We start from the raw sequence: 26,237 nt of genomic DNA on the forward strand, positions 1-26,237 counted from the left end.
TTCACTGGTGACATCCGTGGGACTATCTCGAAAGAGATACTGTCTCCTTTTATCTCAGGGAGAAAAACCATAACCCTTAAAACATGCTGCTGCCTCTCCTCCCACTTTCCTGCAGAAGGGAAAGCTGCTCTTCTGGGTTTGGTGAGGACAAGAAGCTCACATGCTCTGTAAGGCTGCGCAGCACTTAGAGCGGAAGCCCAGTTCTTCCCCCTTCAGAGAGCACTGCGATACTGCTACCGGGCAGGCAGGCTTGGGTTCCAGACCTCTGAGAAAACCAGGACACAGTAGCATTGCATAAAAATATTGTTACTTTTCTTGAGGAACAGCATCACAGCACTACCCAACTACTAGGAGTTGAGGGACCAGAAAGTGCAGGCATGGGGGCTCCTCCAGCAATCCAGTTTTATGCTCAACTCTGATTTACAGTAAACTATAAAACACAAACACAATTACAAAGTTCCCCACTATGTCCTTTTAAACACAGCTAAGCGTAGGTGTGGATTTGTGTGTCAAGTAACAAGTCACAGGAGGGAAGGCACAGCAGGGCCAGCAGCCACGTGGCACGTTTAATTTCAAGGGAAGAACACCTGACTTATACACACAGATCAACAAATAGATAAAACCAAGTGCACGTTCTGGCTTCTTTATTTGAGACCATCAATTACACTGTTATCTCAGGGCATCTCTGCTGGGGGACTCCACAAAGCTTCTCATGAGACTGGTCAGGAAGAGTGCCAAAGCACAGCATGTGGGAACATGGCCCCCTTTTAGGTTGGGGTGAGCGTTAGGGCTCAGGTCTTCACAACAGTGGAGTGAAAAGCAGCTGTTAGAGCTAGGCCTATAATGAGGAGGAAGAGGAGCATGCTCAGCAGAGCCCCATTGAGAAGGGTGGAATAAAGCACACAGTACAATCAGCCCACATCAAGTCAAAGTAAGTTTATTCACGTGAGATCACTTTGGACATGATCAGATTGAAAACCTTTCTCCATCTGAGCACCTTGAGGAAATACACAGAACCAAAAATCCAGGACGACAACAAAACAATCCTGAAATCATAGGCATGTCTCGCTAATTGAGGCTGGCCTCAAAGCACCGCCACACACTTAGATGTGAGCTGCCGAGCAGCTTGCTGTTTGCAGCGCTTGCAACACATCTGACACTTCTCAAGAGGGGACAGAACTGTTTACAGGAAACCATTTGTTACAGGGGCCTGCCTCTCCTCCCCCCGGCCACGTCCCTTTCCCACCCCACCTTTCATCAGAAGCTTATCTAGTGCCCAGCCGGGCAGCCAAAAAGCTCATCCAGGTTGGAATTTGAAACCACAGATTCTCAGATGCCACAGCTGGGGCAAACGGTGCCGCCATCAGTTTTGGAACTAAATTTCAAGGAGTTTTGATTCTATTTGTACAGGGGCTAATGAGTAGCTTGGGATGTGAACACTAACCCCAGGGCATAATTCTGAGAACAGGATGATAGATTCTCAGTCTCCTGCTGTAATTATACAGGCAAAAATTGGAACAGGAATGAGAAGAGACGAGAACAGGATTCAGGTCCCTCATCAGCTTAATGGCATCATTTTCTCCCAAGCCCTGAAATTTTTCAAGGGTTAGCAAAAAAATGCAAGAATCACCTCCACCAAGAAGGAAAGAGACTCTCAAAAGCAGTATAAAACGGAGCAACTGAGTTTCACAGTAAGCAAAGCTGTGCAGAGAGCCGTCACTGCAGAAGCAGCAATCACCAAGCAACTGTTCAATACAGTAAAACCGTAAGGCACTAATAGTGTTCCACTCATTACAACCAACACATGACTAAAAACTGACATTCATAAATTTAAAAAAAAAAATCACTGTACATTTTAAAAAGGCAACTTTTCCCGTTTAAAATGTTTCAGATTTTCAGCTCCAAGAATCTTCCTGCCCCCCACCCTGATCACTGACTAGTTAGATTGGGTGTTTGATCAGAAGTTCTGCTGGTTGACACATACCTATTACAATAAAACATCCCAAGGCATAATCAGAAAACAATTTGTTGAGAAGTTACTTGACGACCCTATTAACATCATCAACAAAGGTTAGAGGTGTCAGTCGGTCACCTCACTTACTGCAGTACTGTGAAATACTCAGATACCACCACACAAAGTGCAGTCACGTTCTTAGTGCTGACTGGCATCTACCTTTCTCTTCAAGATACAACTCAAGCTTTAAAACCCTGGAGCTTGAGGTCCCCTATGCAGCAGAAGGCAGAGGAGCACGGGGGAAGACAGCAGCACTTGCTCATTGATGCTATTCCACGAATATGCTTCAGTCCCTGCCTGGAAGCCCATGTTCGAGAGCAGCTAGGTCCCTTAAATTCCTTTAACTCCATTCTGGTTCTCCTTTGCTGGAGATGAGCAATTGCCTGATGAGTATGAAATCAGTGACACCAGCTTCCTTCAGAGGGTCACCTGACAGTCCCATTTTGGTCAGTATTGATCAAAGTTCAAAAAACAAAACAGTAGTGAAAGTATTTGTGTCCCATTACTGATCCCCAAAGCCATTCAAGGATCCTTCAGACACAAAGGATCTATTAAGGCTTATTGTCAGAGATCACAGTAAAGTATTGCACACTATTTGCCTGCTTAAATAGTTAAAAATTGAAATCTCAATTCCCAGAGATTAGTAATAATATTATTATTAAAAAATGCTAAAAAACAAATATGGAGGTAACTTCTCCATGTGAATCTACTGGAATATGTGACTGTTAATCGCTAGGGATAGCAGAGGTCTGTCTGTGCAGAGATTTAGCAACAGCATTTTTTAAACAACTAGACAGCGCAACTTCCAAATGCCCTTTCTAAAAGCTAAGGAGATCATAAATTTAGACTACCTGTGAAATGCACTACATGATTTCACCGGCACAACGGAGCATCAAAATTCATTGCAAGACAGCCTCTCCACCGTCAGTTTTAAACAGTCGACCTTTGGTCAGGACATCCAGAAATAAATAAGAAAGGGTATAGCAGTGAGACCACCCAACAGAAGACCTCAGTGTGACTGCTGACAAGAAAGAGTCTGGTAGGCTGGGACAATCCGCCAGTCCCGTGGATTGTCTGGCTTAGGTCAGCAGCTCCACGATGCAGGTGGTCTCGGGACGGGTATTTGGTACTTCACTATTGAGCTTGCAAAGGCAGGTCAATCAAGTCTTACAGAGCCATTTTGAATTAGTCCAAACCTGGAGGATGTAAGAAACAAGTCTCCCGGAGTTTTGATTAGTGTTCCAGCTGTCGGGTCCATACAACAGTCCTTCCAGAGGCAAGCAGGAGTCACTCAGTCAGCATTCGCAGGCGTCGCTCATGCAGAAGCAATTTGATCTCTCTCACTATTAATGGTGAAATGAACAGGATTGTTGAACTCGTCTGTGAAAAGAAGCATATCCAGGACAATTAGCACAGAGCAACCATAGCTGCAGCCATCCTGCACTCCAACGCGCATTCAGGGCCTCCCCAGAAAGACACAGGCTAAGAGAAGCGATGACAAAGTGGGGCATCAGGTGGAAGGACTGAGCTTGCAGGAAAGCTCGTACGACTTCAGCTGTCATGATTTTCTCTTCATAAAGAAGAGGAGCTCTTCACCTCCTCAACAGCCTTCCTCCTGGCCACCTCTGCTGCTTACCAAAGTGGCCTTGTCCCTTGTCAGCACAGATGCAAAGACAATTCCTGGCACTTCCAGCAGGGAAGAACAGGTACAGCATTCACCACTGTGGCAATGCTGAGGAGATCAGGGCCTGAATGGTCTTCTCCCCCCGTGGTATACCAGGGCAAGGCATTTTCATTTTCATTTCAAGAACCTCATCACTCCTACCACTAATCTTCAAGGGCTAACAAACAAGCAGCTTAGCTTCAGCTCCCTGAAAATGTTAGGGATTATCATGGAGATGATGACTGAGGAAAAAGTCCTGCCTTGGAAGTCAGTCAGGCGGTACGAGCTTTAGGAAATTCATACAGATATTTTAAGGCATGTATTTCTGTGCCTCTGCCACAATCTCAGTTCCTGGTGGCCAACATGACTTTAAAGGATTCAAAACGAACCCTGTTGATTTAGACACCCTGAGGCAAAGGCACACCATAGACCACTCTGAGAATGGCACCAGAGTTCACAGCAGCTGCAGAAATAGATCGCATGGCTAACTCACAATTTTCAGGTTCTCACAAAAACTTTCTATTGCAAATTGAACTTTGACAAAGAATTTTAAAAAAGGAGATTTCTTACCATTAGAATAAAGAAATAGAAAACCCACATCCATCCCAGGTTCTCCTGGATCAAAGACACTAGATACTAAAAAGAGAGGGGGGAAAAATTATTCCAACTGGGAAGATAAGCATGACTTTCAGGCATCACACTATCATTTTCTAGAATTTGTGGGCTGTTAACACTCCATACAGAGCTGATCACAAAACCTTCCAGCTGATCTTTTCCTGTCAGAAGAGATGACTCAGGACAGCAGCCTTTCTGTATAAAGCCTACAGTCTCAGCAAAGCAAAGATACCATCCTGAAGCTTTACATTAACTCATAGCAGCATAAAGACAGAACTGAACTACAGTTTCAAAGGGTGACAAATTGACTCCGCTGAATACAAGGTTTTTGCACAGAAGACTGGGACATAAGTGGATGTAAGTACTCTCAGAAGAACTAAAAGCTCTAGAATGGCTTATAAATTACACAGGACGCATTTTCAAGAGCCGTGCAACCACTAACTACTTAACCCTTCGTAGTAGGCAAGACACTTGAGACTACAGTCTGTTCTGATCTGCATCCTAGTTCAATAGGACTACACAGGCTACAAAAGAAAATGTATTCCCTATTAGCAGATTGATAGTCAGATGCTGTATAAGGGCCTCCCTTCTTCACTACTGGGTTATATTAGCACAAAACAGGATCTGAATTTCTAACATGTTCATTGTGCGTTTGCTGTTATTCACACACCCCCAGAATGACATCATGGTTGCCTCTGTTGAAATAAATGCAATGTTAGAATGGGAGGCAGGTGGATTTTTTCAGAACTAAAGAGCCAATTTTTATGATGATGTAAGTTTGAATGGTATGTGTGGGGGAAGACAGAAGCACTGTAAACGATGCAAGAACACTGAATGTAACAGTGCACTTTAAGATGTCCACAAAGCACTTGTAATTTTCCACGTTTAATGAAGCTAAGCAGCATCTTTCCTATAAAATAGAGACTGAACAATTGTATTTATCAGGCAATCAATGGCAAGTACCAACCCAAATCCCTTTCCAGAAAATAAGCTTGTATGTCTTGCCTGTGCCCATGGTATTTTACCAGCACCAGAGGATGCCTGGAATAGGACTGTCTCCAATCTTTCTACTAAATTCTCCCCTCCCCAAACCACCACTGTATTATTTCACAGAGGTAACATTTGTATTTGAGAAGAACATCCCCAGCGGGCACACTGTCAGCTTTCTTTTCTGCAACAGTCTAATCTTCAGACCTCTGGCAGCATACTGTAAGGACTATCAAAGCAAGTGGTGCTGGATTTACAAGGTGTAAGAGGCATCCACAGACAAAAAGGGGAACCACAAATAAGAGCAAATTTAAAATTATTTTATAAACACCTGACATTAATAATAGATACTCTAATTTTACTTGGTTATACACGTAAACTTTTCTGTAAGCAAAGGTTTTGCTATTACCTTTGAACAAAAGATCCCCAAAAAACTTCAAAATATTTTATCTTCACAAAGAGTGAAACTGACCTTTATTTGCTTTTTGGAGTTCAGGATATGAAAGTCTCTAAAATTCATTCAAATTATGAAAGTGCCATAACACCACTACGAATACTTAGTTTAGTTCTTAATTAAATTGCTTCCACTGGAAGCTTAAAACACACACATTCCCTTGGTTGTTTCTTAAATAAATAATTTAAAAAACAAAATAACCCTTTCTTTCTCTCTCTCCATGCAGTTTTGGATTGAGGAACGAACTAACATCTCTCACTACAACAGACTCTTTGCCTCCTTCCCCAGACCCCTATTTTCCTTTGGTAGCCTCACCTGGCCCACTGCAGCACCAATACTCCCAGTTCCATCCACAATTCCTGTGACTGTGGCTAGAGCCTCGCTGCTGCCTTTCACCAGATCCTGGCGCCCCAGGTCAGCAGAAATTGCAGAACTGATCATGTTAGAAGGGCCTCCGATGAAAAATCCTGGAAGTGCCAAGAAAACAGCCTTGGTGCAAACAGATTCTCAACAAAACATCTTCAAAACCCAGATTTTTCTACCATGCAAAGCTCAGGAAAAGGATTAAGTCTAGGGATAGTGATCACAGACTAGTTATAGGTAGAGGTGCACCCTCACGGCTGAAGCATACGGTCATGGCACATCTTGTGTACCTGGAGTACGCACACAGAAATTGCCAACAAGCAAAACAACATCCAACAGCAAAAATGAGGTAATTAGCTGCGGCACACTCTGCAAGAAGAGTCAGAACACACCAAACAATACAGAAAGCTACTTTTGAACAGCATGCATGTACAAACCCTCAACAAAAAGCAGCTTTAGACACATTTCTACTTTAGAGTAGTACACTCCCATGCTACTGCCTCAGTATCCAGAGATTGGTCAAGATGGAGATGGAAGGGGAAAAAAAAATGCAACAGGACAGAGTTCTGAAGTAGGAGCATTTGAAAAGAAACACTCTATTCATGCATGCTAATCTTAATTCCATAACACAGAATGGTAAGGGTTGGAAGGAACCTCTAGAGATGATCTAGTCCAACCCCCCTGCTAAAGCAGGATCACCTACAGCAGGTTGCACAGAATTGCATCCGAGTGGATTTTGAATATCTCCAGAGAAGGAGACTCCACAGCCTCTGTGGGCAGCCTCTTCCAGTGCTCGGTCACCCTCACAGTAAAGAAGTTTTTCATCATGTTGAGATGGAACTTCTGTGTTCCAGTTTGTGCCTGTTGCCCCTTGTCCTGTCACTGGGCACCACTGAAAAGAGTCTGGCCCCATCCTCCTGACACCCGGCCTTCAGATACTTGTAAGTGTTGATGAGATCCCCTCTCCATCTTCTCTTCTCCAGACCAAAGAGACCCAGCTCTCTCAGCCTTTCCTCATACAAGAGATGCTCCAGTCCCCTCATCTTCTTTGTAGCCCTCTGCTACGCAGCATACTATGTCTGCTAGCACACAAAGCTTGTGACTTCTCACAGTACGCAGGGGTACATTTGAGGTTTTGCCAGACAAACACTCTCAAATATGAGCTGCAGCTCATGACTTTACCATATATACACTTCCTCAGATACCAGATGACTGCTAGTTATTTTGGCATAAATCTGTCCTCATCATACTGAGCCAAGGCAGACCCCTTTAGTTCCAAGCCATTATTCTATACAGTCTATATTCTATACCTCCCTCTGTAATACAGCTGTATTCCAAAAGTAAGAGAAATTGGGCCCCAGCTTTCACTCTTTCTGCAAAACCAGCAGAGATGGCAGCACACACAAATGCATTACCACCACCTGAGGCTGGTGTTACTGATTTTTCTGCAATATACCTATATATGTGTACTAGCATAACTGTGGCACTTGATATAGATACCTGTAATTGCCATGATCACAGCATTGATAGGTTTGCTGTTTGGAGAACCTGCAAGAGAAAGCCCAGATGAGTGTAAATAAAAACAAATTAACTTAAGAAAGCCACTTATTTAGGATCAGAAAGAAGCATGCAAACATCCAGTTTGAACTGCCTGTTCAAGTAGCTACATAGTGACAACAATAACTTCTATTTGACTAGAGACTTCTACAGAGTCTTACTGCAAAGGTATTTAGAAACTAAAGACCCAGAAGTTTCCTGACAGCACTTTACAGTAGAAAAGTCACCTTTGCCCTTAAAATTTTGCACCCTATTTCGATATCAGATTTGCCTGGCTCTGGGTTCCAGCCCTTGTTATGCATCTTTCTATGACACAGAGCTTGCATTTACCCTCCTTGAAAGTCCGTTTGAATAGTAAGAGAATCCTCCCTGTGTCTCTCTGGAGAAGTTAGACTCAACTCAATCTCTCCCACCATAAAGTATTCAGTACTTGAATCACCCTTCCATGCATTCTGATTTTTCCAAAATCTTTTTTAAAATACAGAGATTAGATCCGGAGTTAGTAATCCAGCAACTGCCTAAACAATGCTGCACAATAAATTAAAAAAAAATGCAAACCCCCATATCCTCATTCCTCCCTACAAAGCCATGCTTGGGTATCTACAGGTTCTGCTTGCCTTTCCAGGAACAGAATCATACGGTGTACATGCAGCTGGTTTTCCACTACAGTCTCAGTGCTTTTCAGACATTGTTTTCCCCAATACCTCACTTCCAGGCATCACCTGAATTCCTTACTCACTGCTTCAACTTAGAGCCCGCACATGGTCAAGTTATCATGCGTAAGGCAAGCTGCAGCCCTCTTCACATGTTCTCAGGCCATTATTACTCTTATGGGCAACATGCTATGAGCAGGAAAAGGTTTCCTGGTTTGCTGCTGGAATTTAATTATCACACTGCAGTAACTTTGTATCGCCTGTCTGAGCTTTCTGTACCGGCTGGACAGAGCTAAGCACAAGACACTTGGACCTCTGCCTGCTCTGCTATCTACAACAAACTTCAAACTTTGTCAGCAATAATTTTATATTTGCTTCCAATTCACTTTTGAAAGTAATGAGGTAGCACAAGAGCCTACAAAACTCTACCGAACTCCACCAAACCCAATCCTTGCTATTTAATGATTACACCTTATTGACCTTACTTTGAGACTGTCCAAGTAAGCCAGCATGCTTCTGAAAGGCACACTTTACTGTTTGCGTCCAGCTCTGGCAGCGATTTCCGTCCACAGATCTCAAAGTGCTCTATAAAAGCCAGTCTGTATTGCCACCCCATTTTGGAGGAAGACACAGAAGCAGAAGACATCCCAGTGAGTTAAAGCCCTCTGGTACCACAGGACACCATGTCTGAAGACACAAAACTGTTACCCTTAGAAGAGCTCCATAGACGTTTCATAGAAATGTGATCTGCCTGTCTCCTCCTACTCAGTTTTCCTGACAGAATCCTTTCAATAACAAATCACTGAGAACTGTATCTTTTATAAGAGTCAGAAACTCTTCAATTTCATCACTCACAGAAGTGTAAGTGGTGAAGTCCAAGAGCTTCTGTCTCTTTGTAGTGTATATATACTCCAGCAAAGATCTGTCCCCAGATTCTCTTTCCTCTCTACTATAGGGATGCACCTGATATTTCCCGCTCTGCCAGTTATGGTGTTGGTACAATGACACAGGAGAAGGAGCAGTACCATAACTCACCAGAGAAATCCAACCACTCAGCTAATTCTTTTCCACCTCATTAACCAGAGAACCGATTTCTTTCTTTGCAGTGCCACACTTCAGACAAAATAGACCAAAAGGCACCATCCTGATCCAGAAGCAGTTTCAAGACCAGAAAAGATAATTAGAACAGGCCGTGCTATGGTTCTCTAAGTACCACCAAATGAACCTCTTACCACTGCGCGGCAAAAGCATACTCACGGCTGTATCCAAAAAGAGATCCTATGGCAAAGAGCAGGCTAATTGCTAGCACTGGGGCTCTCTTCTGTAGCACATCAGAAATCAAGCCCTGGATAGTCCCACCTGCAAAAAAAATAAATCATTGTCAGGCTCAGGATGCTAACACCTAGAACAAAACTCATTTCACGGAGTGCAGTGGCCTCTTGCCTTCTCATCAATATGCATTCTCTCTAAAATCCTGAAAACTAAGTCTCCTGCCCTCACTGCCCCACGCACAAGACAACAGCATTTACATGATCCTGACAGGGCAGGGAAAACTACTCATACTGCCTTCCCAGGAATTTATCACTACTTTTTTTCTGGCACGCAACTAGCCAACGCTCCTGCTTTCCTTTCCCTTCCCTATAGGACCATCACAGCTCTAGGATCACCACAACTCTGGATGTAAGCAAGCTTAACATTGCGGCTGGTTTCTCCAACAGAAGTGCAGGAAAAGGCAGTTCTTTTTCACAGGGAAAGCGTTAGCACACAGGGGCCTCACATTCCCTGCTGTCTCATCTACTTAGGGCAGGTGCAACTAATTGCAACAAATGCCAATAGCTGATAAAAATCACCTTATGTATCACTGCTACCTCTGAAGGAACTGGTCTGCTGGTAAAAACTAGAGTGTTTGAGAATGCCTAATATAGAAAAGGCCAGAGAGGCAGAAAAACTGACCCTGAACAGACCAAAACAAAGATGTCTATTCTAGGAAAGCTAACTGGACAAGGTAATAAAGCAAGCACCTGAGCACAGGAGAGTGAAAGACTAAACACATATACAATATGTTCTTTATTCTGGAGGAACAGGGTCAGATTTTGCAGCCAGCAGAAACAAGCGCAACTACATTTCATTTCTGAATGTAACACAGTTGTGCCTGCTCTGCTGATATCTGCACTGAGTCTGTTCTTAAAAATACAGGACAGCAGGGACAGTTCAGAACCCAGTAAGTCCATATGTAAACTCTCCCTCAAGGGCACCTCTCAGAAAGGAAGGAGCAAGCAGCAGGGACACTGTTTCGTACATGGCACTCTTCTTTACTCACTGGGACTTCTTGAAAAGTGTCCGCTGGGGGTAATGTACATGAACATGGTAGTGCCCTTTAAATTATATGTAAACTCTTTAGGGGGCTCATATAGTCTATGTGAAAAAGAAAAAACAAACCAAAAAAAAAAAAAAACCAAAAACCAGCCAAGCAGCCACATACATAACTAACCTCTTCATATATTCAGTAAACAGCTAGATCCTACTGAACGTGACTGCTCCGAGCTGCATTTGCTGTCTTTCATTTTCAAACGCTAGCAGGGCAACTGCAGGAAGAGGTCATTCACTTGCTCACTCACCTATGATTCCTCCCACATCATACCATATAGAGAGCTGGTCAGCTTCTGCTTCTTTCCATCCAAAGTTGTTGCTGAGGTAGAAAGGCAGCCAGAAGAAGAAGGAGTAATTCACCAGTTTCAGGCAGGCATAGGCCAAAGAGTACTAGAACAAAGAGAGGGCCAGCAAACGGTTAGCACTTGAGAAATGCAAACAGCATTTCTGCTTCTTGCCATAAAGCTCTGTCTCCAGCTAAAGCTTTCAGGGGGAAGTGCTGCTGCATTTCATGTAAGAAGGCAGCATTATGAAAGCTTAATGCTGAACATCAAAGGGAACCCAGGAATACAAAAATCACTGTCAAGAAGGTTATTTTCTTTTCACTGAATGTAACGGGTTAAAACACTTTCAGTGTAATCTTGAGAGGAAATGACACCAGACTTCAAAAAATGAAGGAAATTTAATTCACCTTCTGAAGAGAAGGGAGCCAACCATGCGACATAAAACAGCCTTGAGATTTAGTCATCTGTGCATCATACTGTGAAAAGTTATGTGAAGTAGTTCCTCTGTGCTATCTTTTGCTGTTCAGAAGGCTCATCTCCTTACAGCACCAGAAGTGAAAGCTTCGTTCATAACCTCCAGAACATGAGATAAAAGGTTTGGCCAGAGCTAAGCACACGCCTCCAAACCCAACAGCTGAAACAACCTCCTGCTTTTGACTGCTGGGCTCAAGTTCTCCTTAGCTAGCAGATGTCCTTCTTTAGAGCTTTCACGAGTGTGGCAGAGGTTTGTTCTCTGGGATCACTGGCCCAGCACGCAGAGGGACAAGGCACGCTATTTCAGTAAGGCCTCCTGATAAACACTGACATGGCAGTTCAGGGAACCCATATTTGAAGAGGTAAACAAGCATGAAGGTTGGGGAAAAAACCCAACCTGTTAGAGTCACAGCTTTTGAGACTGTATGTATGTGTTTATATACACACTTGTCTTTGAATTTCAAAAAGCAGATCTTTTTATATATTAAACTCCACAAAATCATCTCTTCTGAATTTATATTATTTTAATAGAGACATACTTTTTAGTTGTGTTATTAATGCCTTTCCACTCTTACAGGACACAAACTAATCTCCATGATACATGTAAGACACAGGGATGTTTGGTAGAGTTCTCCTGCCTCTGGGTGTGAAAAGCGCACTGTACAAAGCGATATTTATTACAACGTGCTTAGAAACTGTCTACCAGATTGTCTGACTGATTAAACATTGAATTTCTAGAGGCTCGGGAGAAAAGTGTACTAAAACTCTTCCACCATATCACTCAGCAGGAGAAGAGAGGAACTACAGAAAAAAAAAATGTCAAATAAAGTCTTTGTAGAATCTTGACAAGGCTTTGGAAGTTCTCTTGGTATTTGGTCTCTCACTGATCTGACATAGTGTCCTGGTTTGGCTGGGCACTGATCTGACATCAGATAAAACTCAGACTCAGAGGTGTTCATGTTGCTGGGTTACCACACAGAACACATCTTTAAAATTCCAAGTACAGAAACAGCAACATCAGTTATATAGGACCTCCCTATGTTCTGGTCAATGAAAAAAAGTCACACATCAGCTGAGGCAGCCTCCACCACTAAGAAATTTTGCCTAGAGTTTCTTTGTACCTCAGCCCATTCTTAGCACCACGAAAACCAAGCCATAGTCTATGCAGCATTTAGCTATATTAGGAAAGAACTCAAAATGAGTAAGCTTTCTTTTGCCATCCCTCATCTTAATGACAGAGCTATGGCTGTCTAGCACTCTAAACACTAACAATTGACCCATCCCTTCTAGGTTTTGTGTTGCCTTAATCACAACAACCAACCACTTTACTCATTAAGGGTATCTGGCAATACTGTGCATTCAGTAGTTCTGCTTCATGATCAAATCCAGACAGTTCACACCGTATTACTGGGCCAGCTACCCTGTCCCCTTTCTTGTACTAGCTCTAGTATTCAGGAGGCACACAGCCCACTGACACAAAGCTAACATTGTTTTTTTAATAGCAGGTTAATTTTTCAATTGAACCAAATCCATTAATTGGGCAATACTGCTGATGCACAAGTACAAGTTCTCACATGGGGACAGGATGGGGATATGTGGAAACTGCATCACCTGGCCTTGTTTCCAGTTGTTTATAAAAAAAACTTGCCTACTCTGTCACATGTTACATCATGTTGATTAAGGCTTGTCAGGCCAGCTTTCTGCTTTAAGGCAATGAAAAAACCCAAACCAACCCAAATATCAGTGCCAGAGAGTTCTGTGTGATGCTCAGCTAGCAGTGAGAATCCCATTCCTCAGGGCTGCTTAGCTACCTTACCAAGAAAGCATCTTACAGGCACCTTTACTCATGGCCTCCGTTCTAAATTGAGCAGCAAAAAGGGCAGGATCTCTGCTGCCCTTAGTTGGCTCATTACATGCACTAAATGAAGCAGGAGTCTGATGGGAAGAGCAATACGCAACCACATACCCAGACGGTGTGTGTATATATAATCCACGCATACAAGGATAACAGTCCCAACCCCAAGGTTTTAATAGCGTAAGAAGTCAAATGTCGACAACTACACCACATGATCAACATATTAACAGTGATGTCAACAAATGTTGACAATACACAAAAAAAAAAAAATCAGCTTTATGTTTAACGACATAAGAAGTCAGGTTCCACTCAAGAATCTGTGTATAGTAATACTCACCAGCACTACACCCGGAAGGCAACAAGCCTGGAAAAAGCCAATGGCCTTTGGCTGGTTGTCAGTGTCAGTTGCTTGGATAGAGTAATTCCGGTCATCATCATCCGCATCATCATTGCCCATTAAAGGTCTGTTGGCATCTTCCTCTACACCACCGTCTTCATCTGCTCCAAGCTCAGGGAGGCCTAAGTTACACAAGGGATATGCAACAGGAACAACAGACCACAGCCTACTCACCCTCTCCCCACTCTAAAGCTATGCTAGCTTCTTTCAAGCAATTCGCCCTTCTAGCAATTCCCTTGCTCTCCCATACCTCCATCCTCCTTTGGCTTAGAAACTCTTCTAGATGGTGTTCTGCAGTGTCGCCAGTTTCTACCCCTTGTCTTCTAGCGCTCTTGAAAGTATTCTGTCTGATCCTGGCGTCGGCTTTGTCTGTTCTGAGTGTCTGGCCATTAGTTGGAAGACACAACAAATTAGTGCATTTCCCCCCTTATTTAGTGGTTGGGATCCTTGGACCTGGCTCCTGGACACCACTTTCCTTGAGTGTGGAGGCTGAGTGTACCAGCAACTACTCAGAGAGCTGCTGCCTGTTAACACCTCCACTGGAGCGGAAATCCTAGGAACTGCACTGCACTTTCTGGGCTGCTGAGTGCTCTTATGAGCGCTCTTTATGGTTGCTTTAGTGCTACCAACTTTATAGGCTTTGCAGGCACCTGGGAAACCTCTTCCATGGCCCTGTCAAAACCCAAAAGTTCTTTTGTCTTCCTGTTACACTTTGGCTTGCCTACCATCTTCTCAGAGAAGGACCATATCCAACCTGAGAGCTATTTAACAGGCTGCAGGAGAGCTGCAGATGAAAAATAGTTTCCCTTCCCACTGCACAGTTAACGCTTGCCATAGATTTCTCCTACAATAGCCAGTTATCAGTTTGCCTACTGTTTCTTTAAAAAATACTGATTTTCCAGGTGAAGAAAAACTGATAGTTAGGCACATTCTAATGGAGATGTTAGAGCCAGACTGTTATCCAGACTCTATACACGATGTACGGTGGCATTTAGTGTGATCTTGGTGAGTAAAGCATTTGCTCCATTAAATACACTAAAGTGCAACACCACTTTATAAGAGCCCTGAGGATAAGCACTGTCAGAATGAGCAGTACTTTTAGTACTACATGGAAAGCTGCAGATCTGAAATGGTACAGCCCTCTTCTACTTACCCACTTCCTTCGGTGACGTCAGGAGCCCAAAGAAGACAATGACTCCTCCAGCAAACTGTACTGAGGCAGTCACCAAGAAAGCATACTGAAAATAAATAAAATATTATTTTTTAAAACACTTTCAGTCACACAGGCTTCCCTGACTAACAAGGGTTTCTTTACATTCCAACCTTGTTGAGAGTAAACACAGCTACAACAACCCAGACTTCATCCATAAAACCTGGAAACAAGTGATCTCTGCGTCTCCTGAACAGACTCTGTTCTATCTAGGCTGAAACAGCTGGTTAAGTGTACTGAGGCGACAGCAGTGAGGAAGGAGCTCACCCAACACAACGACAAATCCAAGTATATTGGAAGGGACTGCTCAAAGAAGGGTCAAACACCAAATTTAGACCAGGTTGCCCAGGGCTTTGTTCAGTCAGGTCTTGAAATCCTGCACAGACAGATCCTCCAGGCTCTGGCCCCTTGTTCCAATGCTTAACTCTCTTCAGAGTGAAATAGTTTTCCAAACATTCAGTTGGAACTGACCCTGCTTCACTTTATACCCATTAGTTTTTAGCGCTCTCACCATGTCACCCAGGAAAGAATCTGGCTCTGACTTCTCAGCAATCTTCTCACAGGCTTCGTAATGCTGGTATTTGGTACCCTAAGCCTCCGCACCTCCAGAGTGACAAGCTCAGCTCAGTTAGCCTGTCCTCATAGGTCACGTGCCGCAAGATGCGCTGGTTCACTTATACACCCTGTATTCCATTGTCTGTCTGCTGTGTTACAGCAACATCGCATGTGCCTGGCCTCTTCCCTGTTACAGAAGCTATGCCCCTGTACCTGCCAGAAGCTTGCCACTATTCAGCAGTAGTGACTTCAGTGAAATGAGAACCTCTGATGGATGACTCTGAAGAGCACTTTAAGCCACCCAAATCAGAAGAGGGTATACTATGACACTAGGGCTCTTCAATAACATCAGTCCCCTTTACAGAGAAGTCTCAGGCTCATTTCTCCCAACTTGGAAGGGTCAGGAAAGGAATACCCTTTCTATTCTGCCTATTGCTTCCTACCACAGAATTCAGGAAGATGAAACTGGGCACTCTGAGCCTGTTATCTCTCAGAGACAGGATAAGAAACTAATCTCACATAACCCAATCAGACACACAGTCCTAGCTAGAAGCCAGACAGCAATACCCACCTCATAGCCGTATTTGAGAACACAGGAGGCAAGGAACGCCCCGAGGATGTTTCCCACAGATGCACAGGCACTCCAGAGTCCAAACACAAAACCTCTCCTGCAGAAGGGGAAGAGTATTTGAAAAAAGTGATGCAGGGAGAGGTAACATTAGGAGCAAGACAAAGATGTAACATTCAAGTGAACTTTAACTTATGAATAAAGTTAGAGCATTCTCCCAGTCTGCTTCAAGGAGACTCAAAGGTCACTTAAAACACAGAATAACTTGGGGGTAACAAACAGATAAGTGAGGAGTGTTCCATCCTGAAACACCTGTGTTACAGCAGAGGCGAGCTGGCAACAACAGGGTTACAAGTTATGGCTAGAGCTCATCTGCAATACCCCAAAGAGACAGAGTTGAATCTACAATGAGTCAGGTTCCATTCAGTCTCTTCAGTGGTAAGTGGACAGAAACAGGTTTTCCAGTGGCATGAAAATTCAAATTCAGCCACTCTGCACTACAGGACTTCTGAAGTTTGAGCCTGTCCCTTTAACACACACAATTGTGTTCACACCAAACTGTACTGTGGCTCCAGAGAAAAAAAAAAAAAAGAAAAAAGAAGAGAGAATAGTAACAAGTGAGGCATATTTCATCTCACATAACTTTAATTCTCACCTACCAGTTGGTCTTTTTGGTTTGAGACTTTCAGCTCAATCTGCTACTCAGCAGGTCAGATAAGTGAGTCACTGAAGAAAACTCAACTTACCCAGCTTTTCCAAACCAATTGCCCATGACAGCAACCACACAGGGCCAACCAGTGGACTGCAGCAAGCCGTTCACAACCCAGAGACAGCAGTAGAACCACTTGTTGTAGAAATGCAACCATTCTGTGAGTGTGCCAAAGAAGAATACCTAGAGTGGAGGGAAAAAAGCCAAACCAAAAAAAAAAAAAAAAAAAAAAAAAACGAGAGAAGAAACTGAGGCTACTGCTGAAAGCCAGGCAGGAGTGGGGTCCTAAGAAAGATGTAACATTTGAGGAAGAAGGTCCCTCGCCAGAGGCAAGCCTGGCATTGTTTAAGAAACAACTCAGAGCTAATAGCACCCTCTGCTGAGCCACCACAGCTCAAACAGCTCCAGACAAATGTGCTGTCATGGCACTTCCACTCCAAAAGACTTTTATCTTCATTAACAGCACAGTTATAACAGGAGAGAAGAAAGAGACAAATACTTTCAGTAACAATGCTAAAAATACAGTAGCCTCTTGATCTGCTATTGTACTGACATCCTAATCCAAGAGGCTCTGTGCAAACACAAAACCCTCAGCAGTCATTTACCTTAGCAAAATTGAACATTAATACTACAGCCAGGTCTCAAATTACTAAGAGCCCTAACGCAAACTAGAGAAAATAAACACACTTTGTGGCACACTCTGCTTGATGCATGTTTGTGGTCGTGTGTTTGCAGAACACAATAGGTCATAGTGGGGTTTGTAGCCACTGGGTGAATCAAAAGCACTCCACGCATTTTACCACTACTTTAATAACCAGAAAGCCACAATGAGATAAAACTGATTCACACTTATCTGCAGTGGCTTGAACCTGAAGAACCCTTTTGTTTTAAGCGGACATTCTTTCTTGACACATGCCCTTCCAGCAATTACAAAATAAGTAAATGAATGCTTAGTATTGTTAGCACGTCCTTTAAAGAAGGGAGCTAAGATTGCATTTGGAAGCAAAAGCCTTGATGACAACATATGTGGGCTGGGAGAACAGTTATAATACAAAACAGTCCTAAAAAGTCCAAACACACCAATCTCGTACAAAAGCTGTTCATCAAGTCTCTAGACGGTGCCTCAAACTTAGGAATTTCCTTCTGACACAGTATCCATAAATAGATATTTCAGGAAGAGGTGAGTCATCTAGCATAGCTCTACGCTTGAGACAATGCAGTAAGTGCATCCAGGACAAAGTTTTACACACAGACTTTGAGACCACTGAGGTACAGCTACAGCTCATGGGTGGATTCACACAGAAACAGAGCCTCTTCTCCCCTGATGTAAAACCCTATTCAGAAACCCTAAGAGATATTTCCAAATCACACTAGTATGTTCCGACTTACCACCAGAGCAGAGGAACACATGCCAAAAGACAAAACCCAGCGTAAATTCAGGCGATCTCCAACTATGCCACTGACAAAAAGACCCTAAGAACAAAACACAGCATTAAATAAAGCCACAAGATTTGCATCTATTATTTGCAAGAATTAAAATGATGTAGAAGGGTCAAACTGATCCAAATGTTGTTGTTATACCAACTTACATTTTGATTCTAACCGCTTCTTCTGCCACCAGAGAAACTCTGCTAGCAGTTATTCATTAAATTTCTTATTTTTAAAAAATTCAGCTGAGAGCTCTTGGAGAGATAAAACTAGCTCTCCCACCCACTGGTGACAGGGGTGTGAGAAATTCTGATAGTATTTCTCGGTTTTTTGTTAACAAGCATCTTCACATGGGTGACAGGCATGGGCAGAACTAACAGAAATTGAAGGAAAAAAATCTGCTCCTGAACTAAGCTTTTTAACCGCATTAGTGCTAGGCAAGTCTAAGAAGAAGATCCTATTCATCCCCTCCAAATGTGAGTGTGATCATCCTAATAAGATTCCACCAAAGCTTAGCAGCTTTGGGTTAGTTTTACTCACCACAGCATAAGAAAACAAAAAGATAGTGTCCAACATCCCCAAAAAGAGAGTTGCTTCTTCTGCATTTGGAAATAAATGGTTGCTGTTCCAGAGCTACACAGAGAAAATTTTGACAGGTAAACAAGGAGAGTCACAGCTCATTCTACTTTTTTTACACTGAAAACCCCAACTTCAAAGCAGAGCAGCACCTGGCCCCAGCAACCTCCCATTCCTCCGACACTTTAATTATCAAATCAAGAACAATTCTGGTATTATCTACTGCAGAAAATGTCCACTGCCACTTCATTTCACTTCTAAAGGGCAAGCTAGCAAACGAGAAGCGAGAAATGCTCGTTCCACCTGGATCAAGCAAATGACTGGCAAAACAAACCCTACTTCTAACAAGAATGCAACTGCTAGCATCTTACACAGAAACACTGACGAGCACCTTAATGAATAATACAATAAAGGCATATTCTGTTTTATGTACAGTGTCTCTTCCATACCTATCTTGCTGTCTTCACTAAATGAATAATTCCCTTAAAGTAGTTGTGGCAGCAATCATAACATGAAATGACAGACCACAAACAGAAAAGAAAGAACACAAAAGGAACAAGGGAAAGAAATAGACTGGTTGGAAACTGTTTACAATGAATTCCAGTCACTAATGTTGTTATTTTTTGTGTTTACCCTGAGTTTCATTTTACTTTCAAGATGATCAAAAAAAAAAAAAAAAAGGAAAAAACAGACTCAATTGTCCCCAAACTAAGATTAATGATATCAGCTTTGAGGATGACTTAAAAAATGAAGTTAATCAGGACAAAGTTTTCTTCCCTCCTGACCATGCCCCCATTAGAAAACAAAAAACTCAATCCAAACCTTACCGATGGATGTGTCTAACTCAAATATCATCAGTTTTAGTTTGATTCTACCTCTCTCCAGGAGAACATTCTGTACAGACAACACTAACTACACATCCACCTAGTTTAAAAGATGTAACATGGGTGAGGCCTACTGACACAGCTTCTGCTTAAGTCTCATGTGTCCAAGAAAACTAATAAAGCCCTTGAAAAATATTTTTTGCTATTTAAGGCCACCAATACCTACTTACACTAGTAGCTTTCAACTTTTAACTACAGAACCCTGGAGGTCTGCAAGCTATTAGAGTCTTAGAAAGATAAGAGAACCCAGTCTTTTGTCACTAGGCTTAAATTCAATAAACAACCTCAGAGGTTGTTTAAAGGCTGAAAAGTATAGATCTAAGTTGTCCTTCTAATAAAATCATACTAGGACTTACAAAACAATTGCAAAATATTTTGTTACACTTTAAAAATATTTTTAAAGTATAAAAATAAAGAACAACTGTGGTTAAAAGATATACCAAAGTTCAAAACTGATAGCACCTAAGTGGCTTCTCTGTTCATATCCTTAATCTATCAATTTCCCAAAACGCACTTTACTGTTAACTGACATAACCTAAATTGATACCAAAAGGACCATTTTTTTGATCAGACACGTACACCTCAACATCCAGCAAACACCAAATCATCTATTAAAAAAAAAAAATCAATCAAAACAGCTTCCAAAATATACTAGTTGTTTGAATGTCAGTTAAGGAACTAAATATAAACACCCTGTAGTTCATTTTAGCATCCCCGAGATGCTCACTCCTTTTTGGCGTGCTATAAAATCCTGAACACATTACAGGCCCAATTTACTGGTTGCACTAACCACAAAAAGTCAGTATTTATCATGCCTCAGTCAAACGTTCAAATAATTGATTATTTCTAACACAGACAACACCCATGGAACCAACTTGGATCTCCCTGCTCTAACAGATCTCATAGCCTGTGACCAAGCTGTGAATGTATGATTTCTTCCACTTCTCAAAAGCATCAGGACAAGCCACTGCTAAAAACAAGCATGCCCCTAAAATGACTATGGGTAGGAGCCAGGAGGTAGTCCTTGCATTCCCATTTGTGAGGTGCAAGCAGTACACAACTTTTTTTTGCAGGCAAACCCAGCCAAAACTCCCATTGATTTCACTGAAGCTACGATTTTACAGACAAGGGGTACTGGATGTTCAGAATTTTTGGAAATCAGACCTTTTAGATGCAAGATAAAATGTCATTCTTCAGTATCAATTTAGGATAAGCAGCTGTCACTTTCAGATAGCTTTCTTCTCTCCTGCTTTGGCTATCCTTTTGACAGGGTGGCAGCAGCATCACCACCACCACAGAGAAAGGCACAGCCAGGGTTTTAGAGAGATCTCTGTAAGCCCATTAACTGCTCTCGTTTATTGCCTCTGACACTTCAGAGGTACGGTCCCTCTTTCCCCCTCCTCCTCCACCTCCATGCTGCTGGCTACTACACTCTCCTGCAGTCCCCATTTCTACTGGGAGAAACTTCTTGAGAAGTTTCTCTCTGAGGACCACTAGGAAAGATTTTGCATCACCTGATGATAGAGAAAACTACAATTCAGACACCTGAAGTTCCCACTCACATTCTGAGAAGTGTCCCTGATGGACACTTCAAGGGGTCTCTTCAGCACCACAAACTCAGCATACTGGAAGTCACCCATCTTTCTTTGCACCTGCCTATCCCTTGTATCCTTACCTCATACGGCCGGAGCTCGGGGGCTGTGCTGTTTAGGCAGGAGGGAGTCCATTGGCTGGAAATGCTGACTTTGACGTTACTGAATGTCTTTCTGGAAGCATGGAGCAGGGAGTAACTGCCAGAAAACACATAAGCACAGGTTGGCTAAATCTTCTTTGGAGGTCAAGTGGGAAAGGATGGGACTCAAAATACAGATACGTGCTGTCTAAGCAGGCAGACTAGCAGGGGACTGGCAGTTTTGGCGCTAGTAGTCAGCAGCAGGAACCCCCAAATTATGGGTAGACACACTGATTTTAGTGGGGAGTTGTGAAATAGGATCTTGACTGGAAAGGACCTCCTGTTTTATTTTCAAAAGAGGAAGTGACTGTGCAACAACAATTAGGTACCTCAGGAAAGACAAGAAGAGAAACAAAACCCATAACAAACAAACAAGAGAAAGAGAAGAGGCACTCATTTGGCTAACCACAGTTACAAGTGCTCTTCCAGAGACAGATTAGGTATCAGTGGCAGTATTGCTGTGAAGATCAGAGGATATCAGCAAGGCAAAGTTTGTAAAGAGAGGCAGTATGGTATTCCAGCTGTTGTCAGCTGGTGTAACAAACAAGCTTTCAACAAACAAATCTAGTAGACCTTCAGATCTGAAGCAGTGACCTCTCTGTTCTAGAGGCCTGTCCACCCTCTGCAAACAGTACTTTCATGAGAGAAGAGGCCACCAGAAGCATTGAGAGCATGTTCCATCAGTCAGAACAGGAACTAAACGAGTTCTGAGCATCAGAGTTTGCTTTCTTCCTCATTTCAGCTAGTTCCTCCTCACACCCATCCTTCTGCAAAGGGCCACTGCTGGCTTGGCACAGTCAGCCTCACCTTTGGTGCAAGCCCTGTTTGTGGTTGGATTTCCCAGGGGCATAGCACACTTAGCTCCACTACTGTGTGACTCCCAGACCGGTTGGTACTACTAGCTTTTAAGTTTGTTTTCAAGGCTCACAGCCAAAGGTTAAAAGTATTTCCCTACTTCACTCTCCTTCTTTGGACATGCCCTCACCTCCCCAAATACAATGAGAGGAACACTTCTCTGTGCAGAGATAAACTCAACCTACCTGAAGAAGGTGAGCAGGAACACAACAATATGATGGTGGGTGCAATGGGACACAAGGCCTCTGTTTGCAGGCTGCCTCCGTAAGCTTCCAGGGAAAGCCATCCTCCTGGCTGTCCTACCCCTGTTTCCACCCTTGGCCGCAAAGGCTGGATAGTGCTTAGGTCATTTTTCTCCTCACTTAAACAGAAGGTGGTGGGAAAGGAAGAAAAAAGAAAACATATTTGAATTAAAACACATGTATAAAATACAGCTGTGTTACCCAGACAGCTAGAATTCAGCAGGAAAAACTCTATGCCGTTCCTTCCCAATTTGTTTCACATCGCTACCCATCTCATCACACCTGTACATTCCTTGACACCTTCTATGCCCAGAAATGTCTTTTTATTCCCATTCGCCCAGTACTCCTGTGGTTATCCTCCAACCCATTTCTTTTTTGTTCCCCTCCTAGCAGATGCCTCTGCAGTGCCCATCGCCAAATGGGTTCCCTCAGGATCTAGTAACTTCCAGTGTTCCCATGCTAAAGACCATTCTGCACCTTTTACATACATGGTGCGTGACAGAGTGGTCATAAATAAACTAACTTTCCACTGCCACCTGGCTGGCTATAGTGAATATAGTCATGAGAGCAGCATTTGGTTACTAGTGGGGAATGGTTTTGGGTCTAACTGCCTCTTTAAGATGTTGTTGAAAGAATATACCCAAGAGTGGACTTGGACAGCTGGAAGAAGGAAAGTAACTGTGAGGACAGTGCTGCAATCCAACAGCTAGACACCCTGCCTATTCATTCTCATGCCCTACATTATAGCTCCATCTGTCACTAACTCATTAGTACAGCATGTGGCAAGTCATACTTTCCTGTCCCCATCTGTAGGGCATGGTGACATCTGCCTAAACTTCTATATACCAGACATTATCGGTACTGAGGAAAGGCTATGTTAGACACACAGTTTCTCAGTGCTAGCTCATGCCATACCACCCTACTCCCTCAGCCGTACTGGTGTGGCTGAGGAGCCGTTTCTACAAACCAAGTCACAGAAACAACCCCGCTGCTCTCTCCAATCCTCCCTTTTATTTTCTTGGCAGAGATCTTTTCAGACAGATTTCCCTGCCACAGCTCACAAAGGCAGGGCTGAAGGCAGAACTTGATTCTGTTCATGCTAGCTGGCTTAAGACAGCTAGACAAATCGGTTGGTGGGAGCTGCGCCTCCAAGAGACATTCAAACATCACACACATTCTGAATGCTGAGGTAAAATAAGCCACCATCCCCATTCCCCCAAAGAATCAGAGCTGAAATAAGATGGAACATAATGCCTTTGTGTTCTTTCATATCCACAGGTGCTTTTTGTAATGATTTGTAAATCTGACATACAATTTTTAAGTTCAGCTTCATACCATCACTTGGAAAGATTAGAAGTCATTGCCCAGACTCCCTCTTATCCAAATTTCTGCCCGTATTTCACAGAGATTTCTGCTCTTCCTTCTAATAACTGTTAAAGATTTCATCAAGACAACTTTCACTGTAGGAAGTCGTCCCTTCCTGTTCTCTCGATGATGCATGCCCTAGCAACAAACAGATGCCAGCTACTACTGGATACATTAACCATCACGGAAATCAAGGCCACATCTGACCTCCAAAACAGAGCAAGGCATGGAGATCCTCTGAGTAATAGGGACCCAGCTATTACACTTTTGAGACACTGGAGTCATGTTTACCCTACACCACACCTGAATGCCTCCACTCTCATCCAGGATAAACACAGCAAGCCTATACAAGATCTGAGACCATCTGCATCTATGCAGCCCAGGTGCAGCTGAGCCACGCTCCCATTCCTCCAGGTAGGACAGCCTGCCCAGGTCCAGCAGCACTTTCTCGTAGGAACATGGTTCTAGGATGCTTGGGTGCACGCAAAGGGAAAAAAAAGCACCTACAGCTGGAGCTGTGGGAAGGCAAGGCTAAGCCTGGAAGAGGCATCTTCATAAGTAGTCTTGAAACTACATCCATCTAAGGTCCCAGGCTGTTCCTCAACATCAGTGAATGAAAACTGAGCACCCACGCAAGCATCACATAGTGCTACTCCCTTTCAGGCAACAGCAGAAGTGCTCAGGGCTGTCCCCCACACAAGCTGCATGGAGAAAGGAACTTGAAGGCACTCCAACTTCCCAGCACTACAGTCCTTAAAGGTCTGTGAACCACGCGGGCTGTTGGTCAAACACCAGAGCTTGTTTTCCTTCCCTGCCTCTCCCACCAGGCAACAACAGATAACAGAGTTCTCCTGAGGAAAGCAAAACACTGCCAGTTGTGCAACGCTGCGGGAAAAGTTCCTTCCTCGGGTAATCAGTTTGCAGCTCGAATCATGAGATTTACTACTTGCTTCATGTCAACATACGCAAATATAGACCTTATTTGTCTAAGATACCAAGTCTTTTTAAAACAAAGACCTGGTTTTGACCTTAAAGTCACCTAGTTTCAGTAGTAAATACTATAAAAAAAAAAATATCTATTCCTCAGAGCTTTTCAATCTCAGCTAGCCTTCTAGAAGACAACCTTCTGGCACAGGACTGCAATTTTCACCTTATTTACAGTGTAGAGATGAGTATGAAAGATTTTGTTTTCCTTTTTTTTCTTTCTTCATCCTGTCCTTTTTATATTAAAAATTGGCATTCTCCCTAGGCTAGAAGGGTATGCATCCAGGAGTTTATCCTTACAAATTAATCTTCTAATTATTCTGAGAACACCACATTAGTAGTGGAGGGGGAGCAAAAACTACGAGGTAGGATAAACCACAGAACTCAAGGCAGTGAAGCACAAGCCCTTAAGAAAGGAAGAAGACTGCTTTTAGGGTGTTAGACTGCCTTGTCTGCTTGTTTAGCGCTATTTACTTTCAGCTAACCGGTATTTTGAATAAGCTTTTGTTAAGCTTTCTGCATTTTCCCTTATCCCTTCGCTTAAGGTCAAAATAAAACACCTTAAGTTCAAAATAAACTTCCTTAATACCACCCTGTCGCCCTCCAAAGCTGACAGGAAAGACCAGAATTAACATTCCTGGGACTTCCAAAGTGCAAAGCAAACAAACGAATTTTTTTTTTTTTTAAACAACACTCTTTTATGCCGTCTTTCCAAACAGACAGAAGAAGAAAGGCACAGGCCCTTGGCAGCTGGCACCCACCACAAGCAGACGGCCCATCACCTGAGCGCCCCAGCTGGATGCCGTTCGGGAGGAAAAGGGACTCCTTCAAGCACCGAGTCGACCCGAGCACGGTCACGCCAGCTGGGGAGGCGACAGGCTGACAGGTCGCCCCCCCGCCCCGGTAACCCAGTTCCGGCCAAAGAGACCTGGGCTGAGCGGCCCGGCCCGGCCCGGCGCGCAGGCCGCGCTCCCGCCGGCGGGCACGGCTCACCTGAGACGGGCTCCGGCACCGGCTTCGCACACTGCCCCACCCCGCTGCGCGGCTGGGCTGGGCCGGTCGGGCCGGCTCCCCCGCTGAAGCGCCGAGGCAGACGATGAGGACGCGGTTCACTCCCCTCAGCAAACCCCTGCCCGGGTCCCGGCGCGGGTGGCCCAGCGGCCACGTCCTCAGCGGGGTGGGGAGCCGAACCGACAGCGCACACACCAGCTCCACCGGAACCGTTACCCCACCACGGCCACTAAACCACCGCCCACCCCGCACCCCCTAACCCCCTTTCCCCCTCCCCGCCCCAGGGAAAACCACCCGCCCCCACGTACCGGGCCCGGCGGCCAGCACAGCCCTCAGGAAGTCAGAGGGAGGCGGCTCTTCCGGCAGGAGGGGCCCGCGGGCACGGCGGGAGTTGTAGTCCGCCCCCCGCCGCCGCCAGGGAGGGCCCTCCGG

At 43.8% G+C, this 26,237-nt stretch overlaps 1 protein-coding gene across 2 annotated transcripts; it reads right to left on the bottom strand.

The window, feature by feature from the left end:
- Positions 1 to 629: 629 nt before the first annotated feature.
- SLC37A3 (solute carrier family 37 member 3) lies at positions 630 to 26,225 on the bottom strand. Of its 2 annotated transcripts, none has more exons than XM_054833004.1 (15): positions 26,114 to 26,225; positions 22,389 to 22,564; positions 21,292 to 21,406; positions 18,697 to 18,789; positions 18,118 to 18,201; positions 16,766 to 16,911; positions 16,023 to 16,119; positions 14,840 to 14,924; positions 13,627 to 13,808; positions 10,925 to 11,066; positions 9,564 to 9,665; positions 7,597 to 7,644; positions 6,049 to 6,200; positions 4,248 to 4,313; positions 630 to 3,394 (listed from the first exon to the last, which is right to left on the bottom strand). In XM_054833004.1, exons 2-15 carry the CDS (start codon positions 22,487 to 22,489, stop codon positions 3,302 to 3,304), a joined length of 1,506 nt encoding a protein of 501 aa, XP_054688979.1. In that variant the 5' UTR covers positions 22,490 to 22,564; positions 26,114 to 26,225; the 3' UTR covers positions 630 to 3,301. The 2 variants fall into 2 exon arrangements, with proteins under 2 accessions (XP_054688979.1, XP_054688990.1); XM_054833015.1 differs by lacking the exon at positions 26,114 to 26,225 and adding an exon at positions 25,788 to 26,034.
- Between the last annotated feature and the right edge of the window lie 12 nt (positions 26,226 to 26,237).

The sequence above is a fragment of the Grus americana genome, chromosome 1 (genome assembly GCF_028858705.1).
Source record: "Grus americana isolate bGruAme1 chromosome 1, bGruAme1.mat, whole genome shotgun sequence".
Classification (NCBI taxonomy): domain Eukaryota; kingdom Metazoa; phylum Chordata; class Aves; order Gruiformes; family Gruidae; genus Grus; species Grus americana.